Genomic DNA, 18262 nt, shown 5'->3' with positions numbered 1-18262 from the left:
GCTCATGTGTGATTTTTCCAGTCATTAGTATCTATTCCATTAGGGGTCTGTGTCACTGTATTTCCCTGCTGGTGTAATGACCAGTCTTGGGCAAACATCTCTGCTACTTCTGCCATCGTGACTGTTTTTATTGCCTCGCCGTTACAGATTAAGAATAATCTGTTTTCCTTCCTCTCACAAGGAAGGAGAGGCTTCCTTCCACACAGAATAGTGTGGAAAAAGATGGAGAATTGAATGCAAAGACCAGAGGACCAAAGACTCTCCAACCTGGTGATTTCAAGGCTTGTCTACTTTCTATTGACACAGAACCAGAGAAACAGCCTTGTGCAGTTTTAGATGCTAGTGCTCTTTTCAAAGACTTTATTTTTGAGGGGGAAATAATGATTGTGTAGGTTTCATTCAGCTGAGGAAACCTGCATGGAAAGAATATATTCCAGGAAACTTACAAAAAAAAAAAAAAAAAAGAAAAGTATCTTAAATCAGTATATTGTTCAGAGAGTATTGTATGCTTAGTATTTAGAGCCCTAAGCTTTAAGATATTCGTAATGCTTAGGTATTTCTGTAAGTGTTTTACAGGCATCTGCAGAGCGTTTTCATCAGCAATCTCACACACTATAACAGACATAAAAGTTGAATGTATTGGCCATTGCCAGGTGTGTATGTCTAAATGCATATGTGTATTTGTTTGCATCTGTAAAACGCATCCTGTGTGCAGATATTAAACACACCGTCTCTGGGATTATGCTGTGACTTGCATACTTGGAAGCAAAGGCTCTGGATAAAGAAGAACCTATCCAGAATAGAGTAGAATTTACTGCAGTTGCTGTGGCTTTTCAAAGCAATGGCTGCAGTCAGAATCTGGCCTAAGTAATTAACTTACGAAGGATGGAAAGGAAAAGCAGCATGTGGAAGATGTAATTAATGGGAACATATAACAGTCAGTTCTCACATAATAAATTGGCAGCTATGCCTGAGGTAACTGCCTTTTATTTGTAAAATACAGTTGGAATTTTTTAAAAGTAATTGCACATTTTCTTCCTTTTCCACGTGGTCCCGGAGAACACAGTACAGTACAAATACCAACAGGAATGCAATAAAACCACAGTTGTTGGGTTTTGTTTTTTTCTTTTTCAGGCTCAGGGCTATGATCTGATTTGAGCCAATGTCCAAAGGAAAGGAGGAATACATTTTAGCTCAGGAAAAGATAAGTGGTAAAACATTTCAGTGAGGTTTAATATGGAATAATCTAAACGGACAAGGCAGGAACAACCAGAATAAATAACAGTAAATGGCTAGTTATCTATTTGCAGAACAGATTTAGTAATGTAATTCTCCTGACTCCAGTAAATAATGGTGAAGATAAACGTTCTGAAATCCTTCCATTTTGAAGGCTTGAATTTTCCCTGTCTGAAAGTTTACCACAGCTCTTTCTGAATAGCAAGCATGACATCAGTTGTTCTTTAGATACGCCACAGATGCTGGCAGATCTTCAAGAAAACGCATTCTACCACCTGCCTAGTGCAAAGCTCTGGAAGGCTGCAGGATGACACAATGCCTTCCCACACCCAGCCGCTGATTCAGCTGACTCGAGCAGCCTGCTGGAAAAAAACGGTGCTGTAGTCAGTCCTCCCTCGTGAAAAAATTGCAAGAGGAAAGTGACGAGGGCTCGCAACTGGGGTTTGCCGCTGTGACCAAACACACAAGCCACTAGACTTCTTAATTGCCGTTTCCAGGCTTCCCAGTGGAGTGAACCAACTGCATGCCATTCCTGCTGCTACTTGGCATATGGGATTCCCCTCTGCACACAGGTGGGGAGGTAGACTACCCACCATTTCAGTGCTAAGTTTCTCTGTTTGGGTTTTCTTCTGTTTTTAAGCAATTTGTTTGTCATCACCCCTGATGGGTGGTGAGGAGGAAAGGGGAAGTCCAAATCCATTCCGTTGTGAGAGTGAGGGAGGATCCAGCCTATTTTGTCTGGGAGGGCATGGGGATAGGATCTAGTAGTAACAACCTAGCATGGGAGTGAGTTCTTCTCGCTGTAAATCTGACTAGAAGCTTTATTGCTGTCTAAAATGGAACAGCCTGAAGACCAGGAAATACAGTTCTCTGTAAAATATTCCTGCTGTAACTAGTCTCTGTATTGCTGACCCCAGGGGATCCTGCATTTGCTGCAGGCTGAGCCTGGTAGGCGGTTTGTTGCTGAACTAAGCCTTTAAACAGAAAGCAAGTTTTAAAAAGTACGTTCTGCAATTTTTGTACTGATGAATTTAGAATGATGTTCTAGCAAGCTCAGTACACTCCAAATTAATTAGCAAGGATCCTTTTAACAGGATAATTACTATATCAGCAAGCGGTAAACTCAAAAGGAATGTGAGTAGTCCTGGCTTGCATCAAGGAAGAGATGTGTTGCAGTTCTACCAACTGATTCTAAATTCACCCTAGTATGAAAGGTTTTAGACAGTGCAGCTGGTCAGCAGCAGCACTCTAGCTTTTTTACCTCTAGACTTGAATTAAAATCCCAAATGAAGTTGCATTCTACTCTCCATATGTCTACCTCACAACACCATGGCAAATGCTGATTGGCTTTTTTAAATTTCCGCTGGAAAAAGGCCCAAAATAAGAAGAGCAGAAGGTGCTGCACGTTATTACTAAAGTAAGATGGTAGAAAGGGCTATGAAGTATATGAGACCTCCTTCCTTCTTTATGTTGTGCATTTTCTTCTTTCATAATGGAAGGGCCTGGTCCTGCATAGAATAGTAACAGCTCACAAGTATAAACACGTTCACATGTTTGGGAATTGGAATTGTTAAATGAGGTTCATCTTTCAAAGAATAAACATGTCATTGCTTATCAGGCTATGGATAAATAAGTATATGACTGCTGCAGTTGTGGCAGAAACACTTTTATTCATTCTGGAAACCAGACTCTGTCTTTAGATAGCTGAGGCTTTAGAAAATAAGGTTTAACTGGGAATTTTTAATAAGGGAAATTACCTTAATTAGGTCACTTTATATTTGCTAGATTTTTTTTATATGCTTTTCTGCTCTCTTTTAGAATGGATGCAGAAATTTGTAAAAGCACCTGCCATTTTCTGTGAGAATATAATTTTCTAGGCAGGCTTTCAAAAATCACTTATCTTACTTTCAGCTTCTACAAGCTAAGCCCAGCAAAGTCAACGGTCTTACACTGATCTAAAGTGTGTTCTTGGGAGAAATTAATCGGGCCCCCTGTTGTTCACTCTAAATGTGAAAGTACTAAATTAATAATTAGTAGCCATTTCTTAAAAATGGATCTTGACACTCAACAGACCAGACAATCTCTCAAGTTATTTCATAGGACCTTGTGGTGCTTTATGAAATGTGAAGCACAAGCCTGAATCCTCTTGTCTAGATGGTCTTGTCAAACTTGAACAATGCCATTTTCTTTCTAGCTAGATTGTATGCCTGAGTTGGGCCGCTTTTAAAAATGTCTCTGTTTTTATATGATTTTTAAAACTTGTCTCAACTGCAAGCACAGTGAAACCAGGAAAAAAAACCTGGCTGGTTTTGTTTTGGGTTTTTTTGTCTTTTAACTGGTAGAAATGGAAAGGCAAGCACCTCTGTAGAAAATGCCTGTGACAAATGCAGTTGTCTTCTAATGATCTGTGGGGCTGCCTTTTTTTAAGGTTTAGGTTATTCAGACCATGCAGTTCCTAAGAGACAGTCTTGTGTATGCAGTTTTTTAACTGAATCCAGCCAAGGATGAGGTAACATTTTGAAGAAGATTGTTCATTCAAGAAACTTAAGAAAAATGTTTAGATGTCACAGTAAGAGTAGAAATCTGTCACCACCCTTCACTTGCATGTCTGCGCAGTTGTTGCTGCTGAAGTTGTTCCCATACATGGTGAGCATATTGTTCATCGCGCTCCACTTTATAGCTGGACAGTTCAAGTAGAGCTAAATGCTTCCGTACTTCCTATAATGGATAGGCTTGTCCTTCTGTTTGAATACATGCAAGTACATATGTTAGCACAGTGCCACCGAAGACAACAACCAACTTTAAGTGTGCCAAACCTTTCTTGCTACTACAAACTATGGCTACAAAATCCCTGTGGATAATATAATAGGGAACTAGTAAAAACCCACCATACAAATGGATTAAAAAAAAGTCCCATTTCTATGAATTTGCTTCTGAAATTTCCCCTACAATTTAGAAGAAATTATTGCTCACTTGGTGGAAGAGATGACTTGGGCACTCAAGGTATGTTTGATTGTAGAAATAGGCTAAGCCCTTCTGAAGAAGCTGTGGGAAATGCAGCCTCTTTCAAGTCAGTAACTGTGCTCACTGATCTTCTGATGGAGCTTGGGATCGCTCTTTTGGAGGAAAAGCAACAAACTCTTTCATTTCTGTATCTTGGTCAGCGATGGCATGAGTAGTAGCTTCATAAGGCTCGCAAGGGCAACAGCTAACTTCTTTCCTGCTCTTCTGCAGGATGGTAGCGCGGAAGTCTAATGTTATTACTGCCAAACGATACAATTGTAGAGTCACAACTAAGATATTCTTAGCTGTAAAAAACACCAGCATCTGATTGAATATTCTGAAGTGGCCCATCAGGATCGAACGCACAATGAAGAAGGGACCATCCTGTATGAAAAGGCTGACCCCAATGTTCCACAGTTCTGCACTGTACCTGCACAGCAGCAGGCTGGGGATCCGCCTAGTCGATGCAGTTGGCTTGCAGCCAATATGCTGTACTGGAAATAAAACACAGTTATGTTAAAGCAGCTTTCTAAAATTGAGCCAGGGTTGGCCTAAAGGGCAGGTGTAATCCAGGGTACCCTGGATTATAAATGCATTCAACTGTGAACAATTCAACATAAAGCATATCCGATTTCTAGGATCTGTTTCAGCAAAACACACTAAGCTCACGTTAAGCGGGCACTTACATGGTCTGCCGAACAGGACCAAAAACCACTTCCCCTTTTCTATCCCCCAAAGCTATCAGTATTTATACACTTTTAGAACAAGAAGCAGAAATAGAACACCTAATCTTTCTGTAACAACTTCTCCAGACATTTTTCTGTTAAATCAACATGCTAGGCTAATATGTATATTGAAGAAAAAAACCTGCTATGCTGAATGGGAACAGCTTGAGCTGTAGCACTTCAATATGTTCCAGGCTGTCTAAGACCTTGCTTTTAAAAGATTCACCAGATAACCATTGCCTTTTTCATGTGTCATAGTAAGAGTAACTCAGGTCAGTGTGGGGCAATATCAAGCACTATGGATAGGAAGAAACTGTGGTCTCTGCCATACAAGACTTGAGCCACAGTTACTCGTTCTTAGCCTTCTGGGTATGAAATTGCATGCAAGTTGTGGTGGGCTAGAGTGCTCTTTGTGGCATGGTGTCTAGAGAAGGGTCATCAGAACGGTTTGTGTGTGGTAAATATGGCTGCCCCTTATGAAAATGCATGTAGCTTAACTAACCTGTCTCTCAGGCAGGAGGATTTCATTAATTTAAAAAACATAGCTATTTGTAATGCAGTAACAACGGCCAAACATTTCAGCTTACCAAAAGAATTCTATTGTTTTCAGTCAAAACGGGGGGGGGGGGGTGGGAGATGAGACTCGAGTGGAAAATGAGTTGTAGAATGTAGAAATTTGCTGAATGCATTAGGCAAAGCTTCAGCAGCAGCTAATTTTGTAATATGTTTTTGCACCGTTGCTGTTTAATAGTCCTAACTGCATTGCTGTAGTCCAGTAATAAGTGCCTAAAAAAATCTTTTTCATGTCATGTTTGATGTATGAGTAAACATTCTAATGCTTGAATAAGAAGTACTATCTGTGCAACTGTATAGAGCTACCTAAAATAAACTGTACCCATAGTAAATTTCAGGGCAATGTGTATTCAATAATTTAATGTTTAACTAGTAAATGTAATTAAATAAGCAGAAAAGCAATAACCAGAGAAAAAAAATGCACAGTACAAGAGGTTACTTAAATTAATACTATGATTATTTAATTTAATTTATTTGGGTGGTGGTGATGTGTGTGTGTGTGCGGGGGGGTGTTGTTGGTGTTTGTTTGGTTTTGTTGGTTTTTTTTTTTAAACTTGAGTGTTGTGCATCTTTAACAGAATATATTTCACCAGTAACCTGAATTTTAGCTGTGATAAATCTGAGATGTGGTTGCATCAGTTTTTTTCAGAAGGTAAGCTGTTGAGCTGAAATGCTGAAATATTTTCGTAACTTCAGTGTTAAAAACAAAACCTAATGCTGTCCGTGAAGAAAAGGCTAATGAAAAATGCCTGGAATATTTTTTCATTATTATTTTATTAATTTATTATTTTAGTCAGTGTGTCAACCTAGTAATCAATTTTATACAAGATGTTAGTGAGGATAACGTATCTTTGGACTGGTATAGTTGAGTTGCAAACTTGTAGTGATTGGAGGCCAAAATGGTTGGAACAGATGATGATTGAGGCAGCTTTCATTATTCTTTTTGGACATAGAGAAGCCCTTTTTGCCTAGGGACAAATACAAGCCTGAGCTGGCTGAACGCTGGGCCTTTTAGATTTAGATAAGGGTGTATAGTCCCAACGTTACATGGTCCTTTAGGTTCCCTGTGACTAGGTAATTTCTCCTATGATGATGTCTTCTGTGCTCTTGGCTGTGGTTAACAATCTCCTATCGATCCACAGGGTCTAGTGACCTACTCAGATTTGAGCCATAATATAATGCAAGACCAGATCTAACTTGAGAGCTCACATAGTGAAGTTTAAGGTGGTAACAGGCAACTGGAGCAGATGTTCCAATACAATAATGCAATTCCATTTTTTTCTGAAAGTAGAGAGTTTTATCAGGGAGATCAGAGGTTAGCCAGAAACAAGTGTTTCCTCAAAAGAAACCACAATGGGCTTTCTTCAAAAACCACCATTGTTACATGAATTGCTCACCACCAGAAGTACTTGGCATAGTCTGTAGTGTGTGCACAGCCACAAAACATGTCAGCAAAAACTTAAAGCATTTGTTCTCTTTTGTTGTCTCAGTGCAAGTACTAACCTGCAAGATCAAGTGGAAACTGTAACATACTCCAGGTCCATACAGCAAGAATTGCATTTATGAGAGCATAATTCTTCCTATGGGAGGGGGAAAAAAGTGATAACAGTGAAGATGCAGTTTCCTTATGTGATAACAAAAACGTTTCCTGTAGTATTTGGAATGTCATTTAAGGGATGGTTGAGCAAAACAGTGATTACTGCATACTTTTCAGATGTAAGACTAAGGAAAACAGAGGCACCTTTTGCTATGGAATTTTTGCTGTTCAGGCTACGTGTTCCAGCTGTGTAATTAGGCTAAATATCTGATGCTAACATTATAATGCTAAGCATACGGAAATAGGCTCTGTGGCTCAAAGAGGAGATATCTTTGCCCTTGTAGTGATTACACGTTCCTCGCAAGCCTGAAGCTTCTCTGCCAAGTGGGAAGGACCTCTTTTCCTGCTCTAAACCCTTTTCTTTGATATTTAAAAAAAGTAAAGTAACATAGTATGTCTGTAAGAGAGGATGAACCTCTTCTGTGATTCTTTTTCTTTATGATGGGTGTTCACAGCTCATCTCAGTGCTGTGAGGGGAAGATGAGCTTACTTTCTCTGGGAGAGATTGCCGTGTTGAAAATTCACACTAGACTATGACATTGCCTTTCTTCTTATCTTTGAACACTTTGTCGTTCTATCGTGAAGAAAGTACGTATGACATAACCAAAGAAGAAACTTGGATAATGAATTACTAAAGCAAGCTCCAGTAACTTCCTTGCCAGTCTAAAACAATTCATTTAACCTGAAAGAAGCTTACTGTGTATCCAGTTTCAGCTTCTGTAGCTGTAAGAACTGATGCTGCATGGCAGTTATGCTAGTTGTTTGGCTCTTTGTACCCTTTTATTGGGATGGATGTGATGTGCTTCTCTGCTGGCAACAGATGAGTAACCCCTAACAAAGCTCATAGGACTTGGGTTTTTTACAGAGGGACAGGTGAGAGTAGGAAAATGGAGCCCTTGAACGTAGCCTTCTGTTACCTGTGGGATACGCAGTTCCACCAGTCTGACCACTGCAGATCGCACAAACAAATCTTCAAGCAACACAAAGATCTTGCACTATGGAAACTATGTCAGCAAATAGTCCTTACCGAACATCTTCGATGTCCAAGGTTTCACTAGCAAATTCAAGTATATCTGCTGCTGTTCCCACAAACATGAGAAGCAGCTGAGACAATTGATCCCGCGTGATTTCAACTCCAATGGGGAGAAGCCATCTCCCAACTACTAGTAGCAGTAGAAAAGTCTGGTGGAGGGCCAGTGTCCATACGGTCTCACAGATCGTGGAAAGGTGATTCACAAAGACTTTAGCCTGTTTAAAAGACAACAACAGTAACATACTGTAACTTCAGGAGACTGACATTATAGGTGCCTTCAGAGACTGTATTCATCCTTGCTTTTGTTCTCCTTCACATTGTATTAGATCAGATCATTTCTATGTGGCAGGCATGATTTGAAAAAGGCACATTAATACAAACTTTGGGTAATGGTTAGCAAGTCTTTCTCTGTGTACTACTCTTCTTGTTCTCTTTTTTCTGCTGGACATTATCCTTTGCAGAACCATCACCCAGACGCTTTCCAAATTCAGTTACTGAGATTTGGAAAAGAATGGTAGAAGAGTCTCCTCTTCACACAGAGACTTGTCCTACCAACAACAGTTAGTATGCAGCACACTGTAGGCCATTTTCACAATATGGTTTTCCAAAACTATTCTTTTCTTTCTTTTTCTTTTTGATTTTTACGCACTGTGTGAGGAGCTTGCGCAAATAGGCACAACAGTCCTCTCTAATTGCTCTAATATTATAAGATCTCTGCTAGGAATAAGAAAAGGTGTCCCACCGTCTGAATGATGTGGTGACCTGTTCCCTCATTTCCATGACTGGTGTCTCTGGATTGATTGAAGTCTTGGTTGCTGACATTCATTTGAACTGCTCCAGGCTCGTTACCACAGTACTGTTGTGAACAAAACCAGACACGTGTAAACATCCCGCACAGGGAGCAGATGTGCTCTATGCTGAAGAGTCCTGTTTTGCTGAACTGCAGAGTGTTCATTTGTGAAAGTCAGTTGATGTTTACAAAGGTACATGCTCACTCGGATTGTAATTGCCCTCTTGCTCAGAAGGGAGGAATTCCTCTCGTGAGGGCAGGAGTGAGGTGTTGGTAGGTCCCTGAGAAAGTGGAGGACTGTACTGTAGAACAGGATGTAAAAATCAAAGGCTGATGGAGTGGGTGACTTCTCTGTGCTGTTAAGACCATGCTCTGTGAATGCGATCTGCCTGCAGCTCTCCTGAACAGGCTGCTGGGCTTCCTACATAGTCTCCCTCTGGCTAAAACAGTAAAGCAGGGTAAAAATTCGTTATGGTCAGTCTGGTGGTTTATGTTCATGGTCAGTCTCTATAGTCAAACTTGTTCTCAAAATATCTGCTGCTCACCTCTACTATCTAGAAAGTTATCTAAAAATGTCATTTTTTTATTCTTCTGTATGACTTCCCCCAGGCTGAAATGAATGGAGTTGGGGTAGGATGTTTGGGTTGTATGTCTGCTGCTGCCCCCCCCCCCCCCCAGTTCCTTATCCTGCAAGGAAATTCAGAGTGAGAGAGGTGAGATTCACATATAATTAATAAAAATGGGCCTGTGTTGTTGCCTACCCCTGCAGAGTAGGAAAAAAAAAGGGTATTTTTACTTTCTCCAAGTACCCAGTGCTCTGGGAAATTAAATGTTGGCTAAAATATACTGTTACTTCAACTGCAGTAAACCAGTGGGTGGGACTGTCCTGTCTGAGGACTGCAGCGCTGCCCTGCCCTTCTACCTTCACGCCCAAGGCTGGCCCTGGAGCAGCTTGGGGTATGGTTCTAAAATCTATCTTCATAACAATCCCTTAACATCTCTCTTCATTGTAATAAAAAAGGGGTAATTAGAAAATCAAACCATGCTGTTATTAAAGACTTTTATCCTATTCCATTTGTGCCAGAGAACACCAGATAATTTGCATTTCTCCACTGGGTCCCCCGCCATTTTATTGCACGGGGAGTGATTTTTCTGCAACAATCAGAATGTGTTCTAGTGCGTACTGAGTAGCTGTGTTCAGCATAATGCCTGCCAGTATAAAGGCAACATTTTCCAGCAAATGTCACACTCTAGCAAATTTCAGATTCTACTTTGATACTTTACTTGGTCTCTGATAATGTTGCTTAGTATCTGGGTAAATGCTGCCTCTTGCCTGACCTTGTCGTAAATAAATGGAGAAGCTTCCCATGGTCTAAAAAATCTGGAAAAAAAAGTCAGTGCTTGTTGCTTTTATAATTGGTGGTAAAGGCTCTTATACTGAATGCTTGCTGTATTTGGAAGGTGGGTGTGAGAGCACTGAAAGGTTGACGCACAGATGTGGGCAAGATGATATTTCCATGTGGAAGAGGGAAGTCTAAAGTTCTGGCCATGGAAACAGTAAGATGGAGGGGCTGGTACTCTGCCCAGCTACAGCCTTGTGGGGCTAATCTCTCCTTTGGTTCAAGGGCTAACCCAGAGAGAGAGAGAGAACAGCTTTTTCAGAGGATGTTTCGGAAAGGAAATTTAACTGGTGCTCTGGAGAAGCCTTTTTACCTGTTGCCTGGAGAAAAAGTCTGAATCCTACGGAGACCAACCCCCAAGGTCAAAGTCAACTTTCTGAGTAGCCCCCGCAGTCAGCGTGACGCAGTCGGCTGAGGAGACCATGACCTAAAAATACTTCGTAACTGGCATAACCGCTCCAGAGTACTAAGAAGTGAGTATCTACCTTGTAACAAGTAGCCTGGGTAGGACAAAGGGATTGCTAACTTGTGCTGGAGGAGGAAGGCCAATTCACTTTGGTTTGTCATTAAGTCCGTATTTGAGCTTGACTCTCTGCCCCCTTGCCTGGTCTGGCAGGGGTAAGAGGAACGGAGCCATGAACTTGCATTAAACTTCACATCAGCGGTTGGGGATTTTTTTGTTTGTTTCTTAAAGCCCTGTTTCTCAGGGATGAATTTGCCAAAATTTGAGGCAGGACCCACGTGAGGCAGCCTGCTGCATTTGCTGTATGTGCAGGGATGGTGAAAATCCCTTCCCAAACACTATGAGAACTCCTAGCAAATAAATCAGTTGGCTGAAGGACAGGAGCGAAATAGGAGCCTGTGGCAGTTATACTGTGTGGATAGCAAGGTGTAGGGGTGCTGCTCAGCAGATTCTGTGGCTCTCCCTATGCCAACAACAGAGCGCAGGTGCTCTCACAGCACCAGAGCGGCTGGTCTGCTGGAGGGAGGTGGAGGAAAGCACTCCACAGCTTCCAGGGGGCTTGCAAGGGGGCTCTTTCCCAATTTTTTTTTTTTTTTTTTTTTTCCTTAGTGGCACAAAGGTACGGAGAATACTTTAAGAAAATTAATTCACTTTATCAGTGTCTCTTGTAGGTTTCTCGCATGTAATTTTTGAAACTACTCCCAGCTGAATGGAGGGGTGCTGTTTCAGTGCAAAGTTCCATGAACTCCGACTGAACGGCACTCCTCAGGGCTGAGTCCACGTCTCTTCTCAACTGCACGCAGGCAGGAAATGGAAAACCACATCTGCAAAGCCAGTCATTTAAGTAGCCTCCGGATTTTTAATTTAAATACGTTCATCTCTTGTTTTGGTTTGTTTCTCTCTGAATATTTATTAAGTGGTGATTGTGGTGGTGATTCACTTGAAAGTCTGGAGAAGAGCCTTTAGTTTCATCATGTATATGCATGTAAGCAGGGGTTGGTGCCAGGCATATTTGCCTAGCCAATTATGTATGTGCAGTGACTTAATGGGAATATGACAAGGCAAAAGTGAATACTAAGTTTCACAGGCAGTTGCTAAACGTCATTTACCTCGTTCCTGCTAAAGCCCAGTTACTCCTAGGTATCAAGACTGTGTGCACAGCTAAACAAAAGCGCCTTTTTTTTTCTACTGTGCGAAAATAAAACGGGAAGAAATTGTACACATTTTGCATGAATTCTAGCTTGGTTTCCTTCACTTCTTCTGAGATGAAGCTTACATTTCTCTGATTTATAAAACATCTAATCAAAATGAAAACTCTGTTGCATGACAGGGTGTTGTCCTAGCGCGTGGCCTGCAGAGAGCTCGCTGTCAGTGCGTGGGGAACTCCTGAAACCCTGAGCTAATTCAGCAAATTTCTGTTTGCGTGTTATTCGCAATCCATTATTCCCAAATCAAAACGAGGTTAGCTGAAACTTTCCACAACGGGCCCAGCACTGAGATGGTAAAATTGGTGCTGGAATACCAGGGCAGAGTACCCTCAGTCCTGTTAATGTGCATTTAGGCTGCCCCCCGGCCCCCGCCGGAGCGGGGCCTCTGCCAAGCAACAGGTACCCCATTTGTTCGCTGTGATATGCTGGAAACCGTGTGGCTGTCACTATGGCAACATGTGTGATGTCAGAAATTCAAAGCAACTGTCACTGCTTCATTTTGCTCATATAGGAAAGCTGAAACATAAAAAGAGGGAGAAAAGATTGCTTAAGCTGTTTTCCAAACTGGGGAAGATAATGGGTATGGGAGGGAAGAAATGGTCGAAGGCGTAAGATTACTTTTAGGAGAGTAATACACTAGAATTTTATTTGGTAAGGGAATGCCACTTCGGAATGAGGCTGAGGGAATGGGCAGTAATATTCACTATTCCCTTAAAATGTTTGCTAAGTATCTATCTCATTACTGACTGGGAAGCCTACGTTGACTACAGCACTGGTAGTCAGTGAGCCCTGCAAAAGGTGGTCAGTTATCGCTTTCTGTGGTAGTTATGCACCAGGCATTTGGAAAGTTAACAGAGGTATTTGTTTATCTGAGATCTTCTACAATATTAAGAAAGAATGTTTGGGTTTTTTAATGGATTAAATGGTTTTAATTTTCTTGCCACTATTTTGCAGACAGGAATTTTTTTTCCACTCAGTAAAGTTCAATTTACTTTATAGTCTCTCCCAAACATGTATTTCATCCCCAAATACTTTACTGCAAAGCACTAGATTCTATGCAGACAGTATTTCACTGTTGATATATGAATGGTATTACTTATGTCCAGTTCTGCAGTACTCGGAGGCAGAATTGCCTCTGTCTTCAGGAAGAGAGACTGCATGTTAGTACGTGCCTCAAAGAATAGCACTGACACAAGCAGTTGATGTTTCCTGTTGAAGATTCAATGTGAGATCGAAGTTCTACTGCCTTAAAGACCACAAACTGTTTTCATGGTGTATATATTAAGTATGGGGATTTAGCAACTGCATAATTACCCATTCTGATATTATTTTCGTAAGGAAAATCCCAGCAATACTTCAGTATGAGGAGTAGTACTAGCCCAGGTGCTGTGTTAGAGATAATTGTTAGGAAGGCTGCTCCCCTTCTGGAGGTATTGGTTTTGAATCTATTAGATTGTGTGTTTCCAGAACTCTCCATCCTATCTCTCCAGGTATAAACTAAGCTGTTAACTTGATATACTCCCTCTTTAATTCGCAGTAGCAGTATATCAATAAGAACAAAGTATGCCATGTTCTAACATCATTTTGGGAAATAAACTGCTGCCTTTGACTGCAGAATTAGCCTGTTTCTTGGACCAGATTTAACTATGACAAATGTTCTCAATATCCACATTACCTGTCTGTGACTGTTTAAGGAGGTTTGGCAAAACAAGAAGACAATAAATTCCTGCTGCTGTATTTAGAAAAAGCCTCAGGCGTTTTCAGTGTAAACACAATTTTGAATATTTGATTATGCTTTTGTGGGCTCTAACAATGTTTCAAAGGAGAAAATGAGGCACTATGTTGTCTTAGTCTAATTTATGTGTTTTCTGCTGTTACTTTTTGCTACTGTTTCTATCAGGCCCTTTTCTGCTGTGGATGTAAACTACTGCATATGTGCAAATGCTGGGACAGGCAAAATCCCCCTTTCTCTATGTGGAAGTGCTATGGGGACTTGAAAGCAGCCTGCATGAGGAGGTAGTTTACTCCGTGTGAGCTGCTGGGCTAAGTGGCTCTGTCCTGGCCCTAACAGACCCCATCTGCCAAAAGAACAATTGCCTTTAAAAATTTTACCATATGTTTTAATCCTGAACTGGAATCCAGATGCCTGCCTCCCAGATTACGATGCAGCATGAACAAAGCAAGGATATAAACACTGACAGACTACGATGTCAGCTATCTGTGGTAGCAGTCCGTGAGTATTCTCCTAGGTTGCTGCAAATGTGAGGTATTTGAGTTTAAGACCCCTTTCACTGATACCTGTCTCAATTTTGGCTTGTTTGGAGTTGTGATATCTGCCTGTAAGTGCTGTGAAACTTGTACTTTGTTTTACAAAGGCCTCTAAAGCAATGAAATTTTTCACCATCCTGAGCAAGACTCAAGCTGGTAACCTGGGGGTGAAAGGCTGATTTTCAAAACTCTGCTCCTCAGTACCCCAGACAAATACAGATAAATGATGTCATTTTTAGCTAGGAATGAGGTTCATTATTTGATATTTAGGAAATGCACAGTTGTCATAGGATAGCTGTAGCTAGATTGGGAGACCCACCAGTATAAAACGGAAAAATTGGAACAAGACCTGGCAGACTTCTGTCTGTATGCCCAAATCCAACCCATCAAATAATGCATCAATTTCAAACTAGTCCATCTTGTCTCATAATAAGTACCTGAGTCCCATGATGAATTTCTAGTAGCCATAGTGATGGTACTGTGCAAATCAGATATAAAAATATTGCTGGTGAAAACCTGAGAAGGAAAAGAAAAGATAGCTTGGTATTATATCACATTGTAAATACCATATATCCTATCATCTGCATGGAAAAGTATCTTGTGCCTCCTACCATATGGGATATTAAGAAATAGGGTAACTGCAAATGAGAGTTGCTATTCTTGCTGAATTCCTCATGCTGTCAGTATTATGAATAATAGGTTTATTTGTACATCCAACTAAGATCATAAATGGAAGTTTATTTAAAATACCTTTTTAAGAACTAACCAAAGCCACTTTGCTGTTTTATTTCCATCACAGCATTCTTTGTACTACAAAAAAAAAAAAAAAAAAAAAAAAAAAGCCTCTAGCTAACATACTCTTTTTGATTTCATGAAAGGTGAATTAATACATCAAGTCATTTCATTGAATGATGCTGGATAAAGGCTGTTGATCGGAATCCTGTACACTGAAACGGGAAAGGTAGAAATAACATCAGTTTGCCTAAACCAACCATTTCTTCAGTAGGAGGTTTTTTGGTGCAGGTTAAATTGGTTTATGAAAATGGGTCTTGGCCTTGTTTCCCCATTTGTGCTGGCAATTGTATAATTATTTAGGATTTCTGTCTAGTTCTTCTCTCCCTGCCAGTCTTCTATATAACTTATGATGGTGAAGCTTTATTACCTTCAGCTTCTTGAGCTGAGTTTATTCAGAAGTACTAGAGAGGTTTCATTACTCCTTCTGCAAGCACTGATTCTTGTGAGGGTTGCTGATGTTTTCTTATTAAACATGTGACAGTTTCGTTTGGGGTGGGCTTTTTTGGCAATTCCTATCCTTTTGGAGTAGGAATGAGGTCTGATGCCACTAATGTTCCACCTAGCTCTGCTGTAGTATGGAGTGAGCATCACCGCAATGCTGCTGAGATGCACAGCGGCCTTTGCATCACACGTACGTGCTGGCCCAGGACAGGGCAGTGGAGTCAAACTTGGGATACTTGCTTGATTCCATCATTGTCAGCACATTCTGCAGTGAATTTAAATTGCTTATAAGTATGTAACTGTAGCAACATTTTTGTCAAATGTTGTTGCATTTATTGTTTGTTCCTACCCTGAATGTATCTTTATTTTTGTAATCGTGGCTTTTGCAGTGAAGATTAAGTATTGAGAAAAAGAAAAAACCCTGCTGCTCAGGAAAATGACTGTGTTGCTGAGCTGCTATGAAGTGTTTCAAACAATCCCCTCTAAATAAGACAGTCCTAGTTTGTTTTTTTGGGTGGGGGTTGGTTTTGTTGTTGTTTTTTTTTGTTGTTGTTGTTTTAATGTTTGGTGGGGTTTGGGGGGTGGGGGGTGAGGGGGTGTTGTTTTGGCAGTGGGGTTTTTTTGTTGTTTGCTTTTTTAAGTTAGTGATTCTGTGGGGTTTTAGCCTGGTCATTTTGGGAGAGAACACACCTCATTTGAATGGGAGAACTAACATATTTTACAGTATTTCCTGTAGGACTTGAGCACATGAAAAATCTCTCCAGCTGGCAGGTTAGCAATACTGAGCTAATGATACTAGATCAGGCCAGGAGACTTCAGGGGCTTTAACCCTGCCTTTCTTTCAGAAGGAGCAATCTAGAGGAAATATCACATGGCCAGGCCCGCAATAATACTTTTTTTTCCACATGTGCCATTTAATTTTTTGTGCTGGTGTAATAAGTAACAGTCTTTTGTCAATAATGAATGGAGAGAATATGAGGCTCTTGGAGGCAGGAGAGTCCTGTGGCACTGTCTGGCCATTCCTTGGATCAGTGATTGTCTATGGAGGTATTTCTATAAACGCAGAGGATGCTGCCTGTTCTGAATGCGAGCGTTTTCCACTGGAGCAGAAAGTTATCCTGATGCAAATAGGTGCTGGCCGTTTGTCTACAGTTCTCGCCTATAAACGTTCTTTACTGTGCTGCTAAAAGTGCTGGATGACATCCATTTGTAAAATTTCCTTCTAACTAAATTTAGCCCAGTCTTCTAGCACATGTATTCATCTAAGATGTAGCTGCTTTTTCTGTATCTATTTTTCTTTGGATTTTCCAAAAGCTGCCATAGCAAGTCTTCCTTCAAGAAGAGTTTACTGCTGCCTCCTGTAGCCCAGTGAACTGGGTCTGCTCACTCTGCCTCTGACTCGTAACTGTGCATTTGGAGCTCTGCTGTGGTTAAATTTGCCTGTGTTCCAGACTTTATCACTGCTTTTATTACATTCAAATTTAGAGCACAGAACACTTGTGTGAATTGTCACACAAGGCTGCTTCTGCTCTAATGAGTTTCACAGGTTGCAATAGGCAGGAATTTAAGATCATTGAAATACTCTAGGGCTTTTTTTTTTTTGTCCTGGATTCGTCCCAGGGCCTGCCTGCAGTTTGAGTCCTTAAAAATAAAAGGTACTAGTGAAATCTTGACAATCAGTTACATGACCACTTCCTTTTTACAGATCATTTGTTTTGGCTGACTGAGTGCCGACGAGCTGTCGATGACTGCGGTCATTCTTTAGATGCACGTAAAAACCCATGCGCTCGGGCAAACTCTGCTATGGCGAACTCTTTTGTTCATTTCTGGGGCAGCCTTTCGTGTGGGAAAGTTCCCCTCTGGAACAGCCTCTCCCACCCAAATCTGCAAGCCGCTTGGCTATATCGCAAGAGCGGCCGCTGCTCCCCTCTTACCTGTCACCGGGTTTGGGTTTCGGGCACTAGCGGGGCGTTAGCAGGGGAAGGCAGAACCGGGGAAGGAGGTGCGAACCCCGGGGCACGGCAGGACGGGCGAAGAGGTGCGGGGCATCTGCGTGGAATAGCCCGCGTGGGCCCCCAGCCCCCTTCGGCACACCACGCGTGTACTCCCTGACACGCTGCTGCTTCCCCTGCCCACCCCATCGGCGGCTCCCCAGCATGTACCTCTCCTCCTGAAAGCCCTCCGGGCTGGGCGGTGGGCTAGCCGGGGCTCTACCAGCTTTCCACCCCCGCCGCCCCCCGCCCAGGTGGAGCAGGGGAGAAGGACGCAAATCCCCTGAAAGCCTGGCAGAAACGAAGCTCTCGGGCAGCGGCTGCAGAAGGCAGCCTCGCATCTGCAGCCAAGTACATGCAAAGAAGCGAGAGGGGCTCCGGCGGGATAATGCTCACCATTTGTAGCCTCTGCCTTGTTTAAACTTGAGGGTGAGCCCTGTCTCCAGGCACAGGAGAAGATTGAGCAGTGCCAGCAGCCAGTACTTGGGTTCTTTCTTCACTGCGGTCACTCTCCAGACCCCGATGAGAGAGTGCAACACAAAAAGCAGGCGAGTAACCAGAGCATTGAGCAGCACCATCAGCTCCATGGTGGAGCAGCAACCCCCACCCCCCCCACCCCCCCCCCCGCCCCTTCCCCACGCACCGCAGGGGCCCAGCGCTTTTTAGGAGCCCTGGGAAGTTACCCTGGGAATCGCTGGGAAGCGTGCGCACCACAGGCGCACAGATCTCTTCTCCTCTT

The 18262-nt window shown here is 41.9% G+C and overlaps 1 protein-coding gene across 2 annotated transcripts; it reads right to left on the bottom strand.

Annotated features, from left to right (window-relative positions):
• Positions 1–352: 352 nt before the first annotated feature.
• On the bottom strand, positions 353–18110 carry TMEM26 (transmembrane protein 26). 2 transcript variants are annotated; one of them, XR_007507274.1, is made up of 7 exons: positions 17920–18110; positions 14734–14812; positions 8910–9023; positions 8162–8382; positions 7041–7117; positions 4210–4733; positions 353–441 (listed from the first exon to the last, which is right to left on the bottom strand). XR_007507274.1 is itself a non-coding variant. In XM_049810320.1 (6 exons), exons 1-6 carry the CDS (start codon positions 18108–18110, stop codon positions 4321–4323), a joined length of 1095 nt encoding a protein of 364 aa, XP_049666277.1. In that variant the 3' UTR covers positions 1193–4320. The 2 variants fall into 2 exon arrangements, 1 of the variants encoding a protein (XP_049666277.1); XM_049810320.1 differs by lacking the exon at positions 353–441 and having other exon boundaries at positions 1193–4733.
• Positions 18111–18262: the final 152 nt, after the last annotated feature.

This window comes from Accipiter gentilis, chromosome 9 (genome assembly GCF_929443795.1).
Source record: "Accipiter gentilis chromosome 9, bAccGen1.1, whole genome shotgun sequence".
Classification (NCBI taxonomy): Eukaryota; Metazoa; Chordata; class Aves; order Accipitriformes; family Accipitridae; genus Astur; species Astur gentilis.
Note: the sequence above shows the minus strand (reverse complement) of the source record. Positions and strands in the feature narration are given on the sequence as shown.

Bases quoted from the DNA above. Each gene is read 5' to 3' on its own strand.
- TMEM26 (XM_049810320.1), bottom strand. From the start codon at position 18,110: ATGGAGCTGATGGTGCTGCTCAATGCTCTGGTTACTCGCCTGCTTTTT. The intron at 7,118-8,161 runs GTAAGGACTATT...CCCCTCCCATAG, and splicing joins TTGGACATCGAAGATGTTCG to GAAGAATTATGCTCTCATAA. The intron at 4,734-7,040 runs GTTAGTACTTGC...TTTTATTTCCAG, and splicing joins GTTTCCACTTGATCTTGCAG to TACAGCATATTGGCTGCAAG.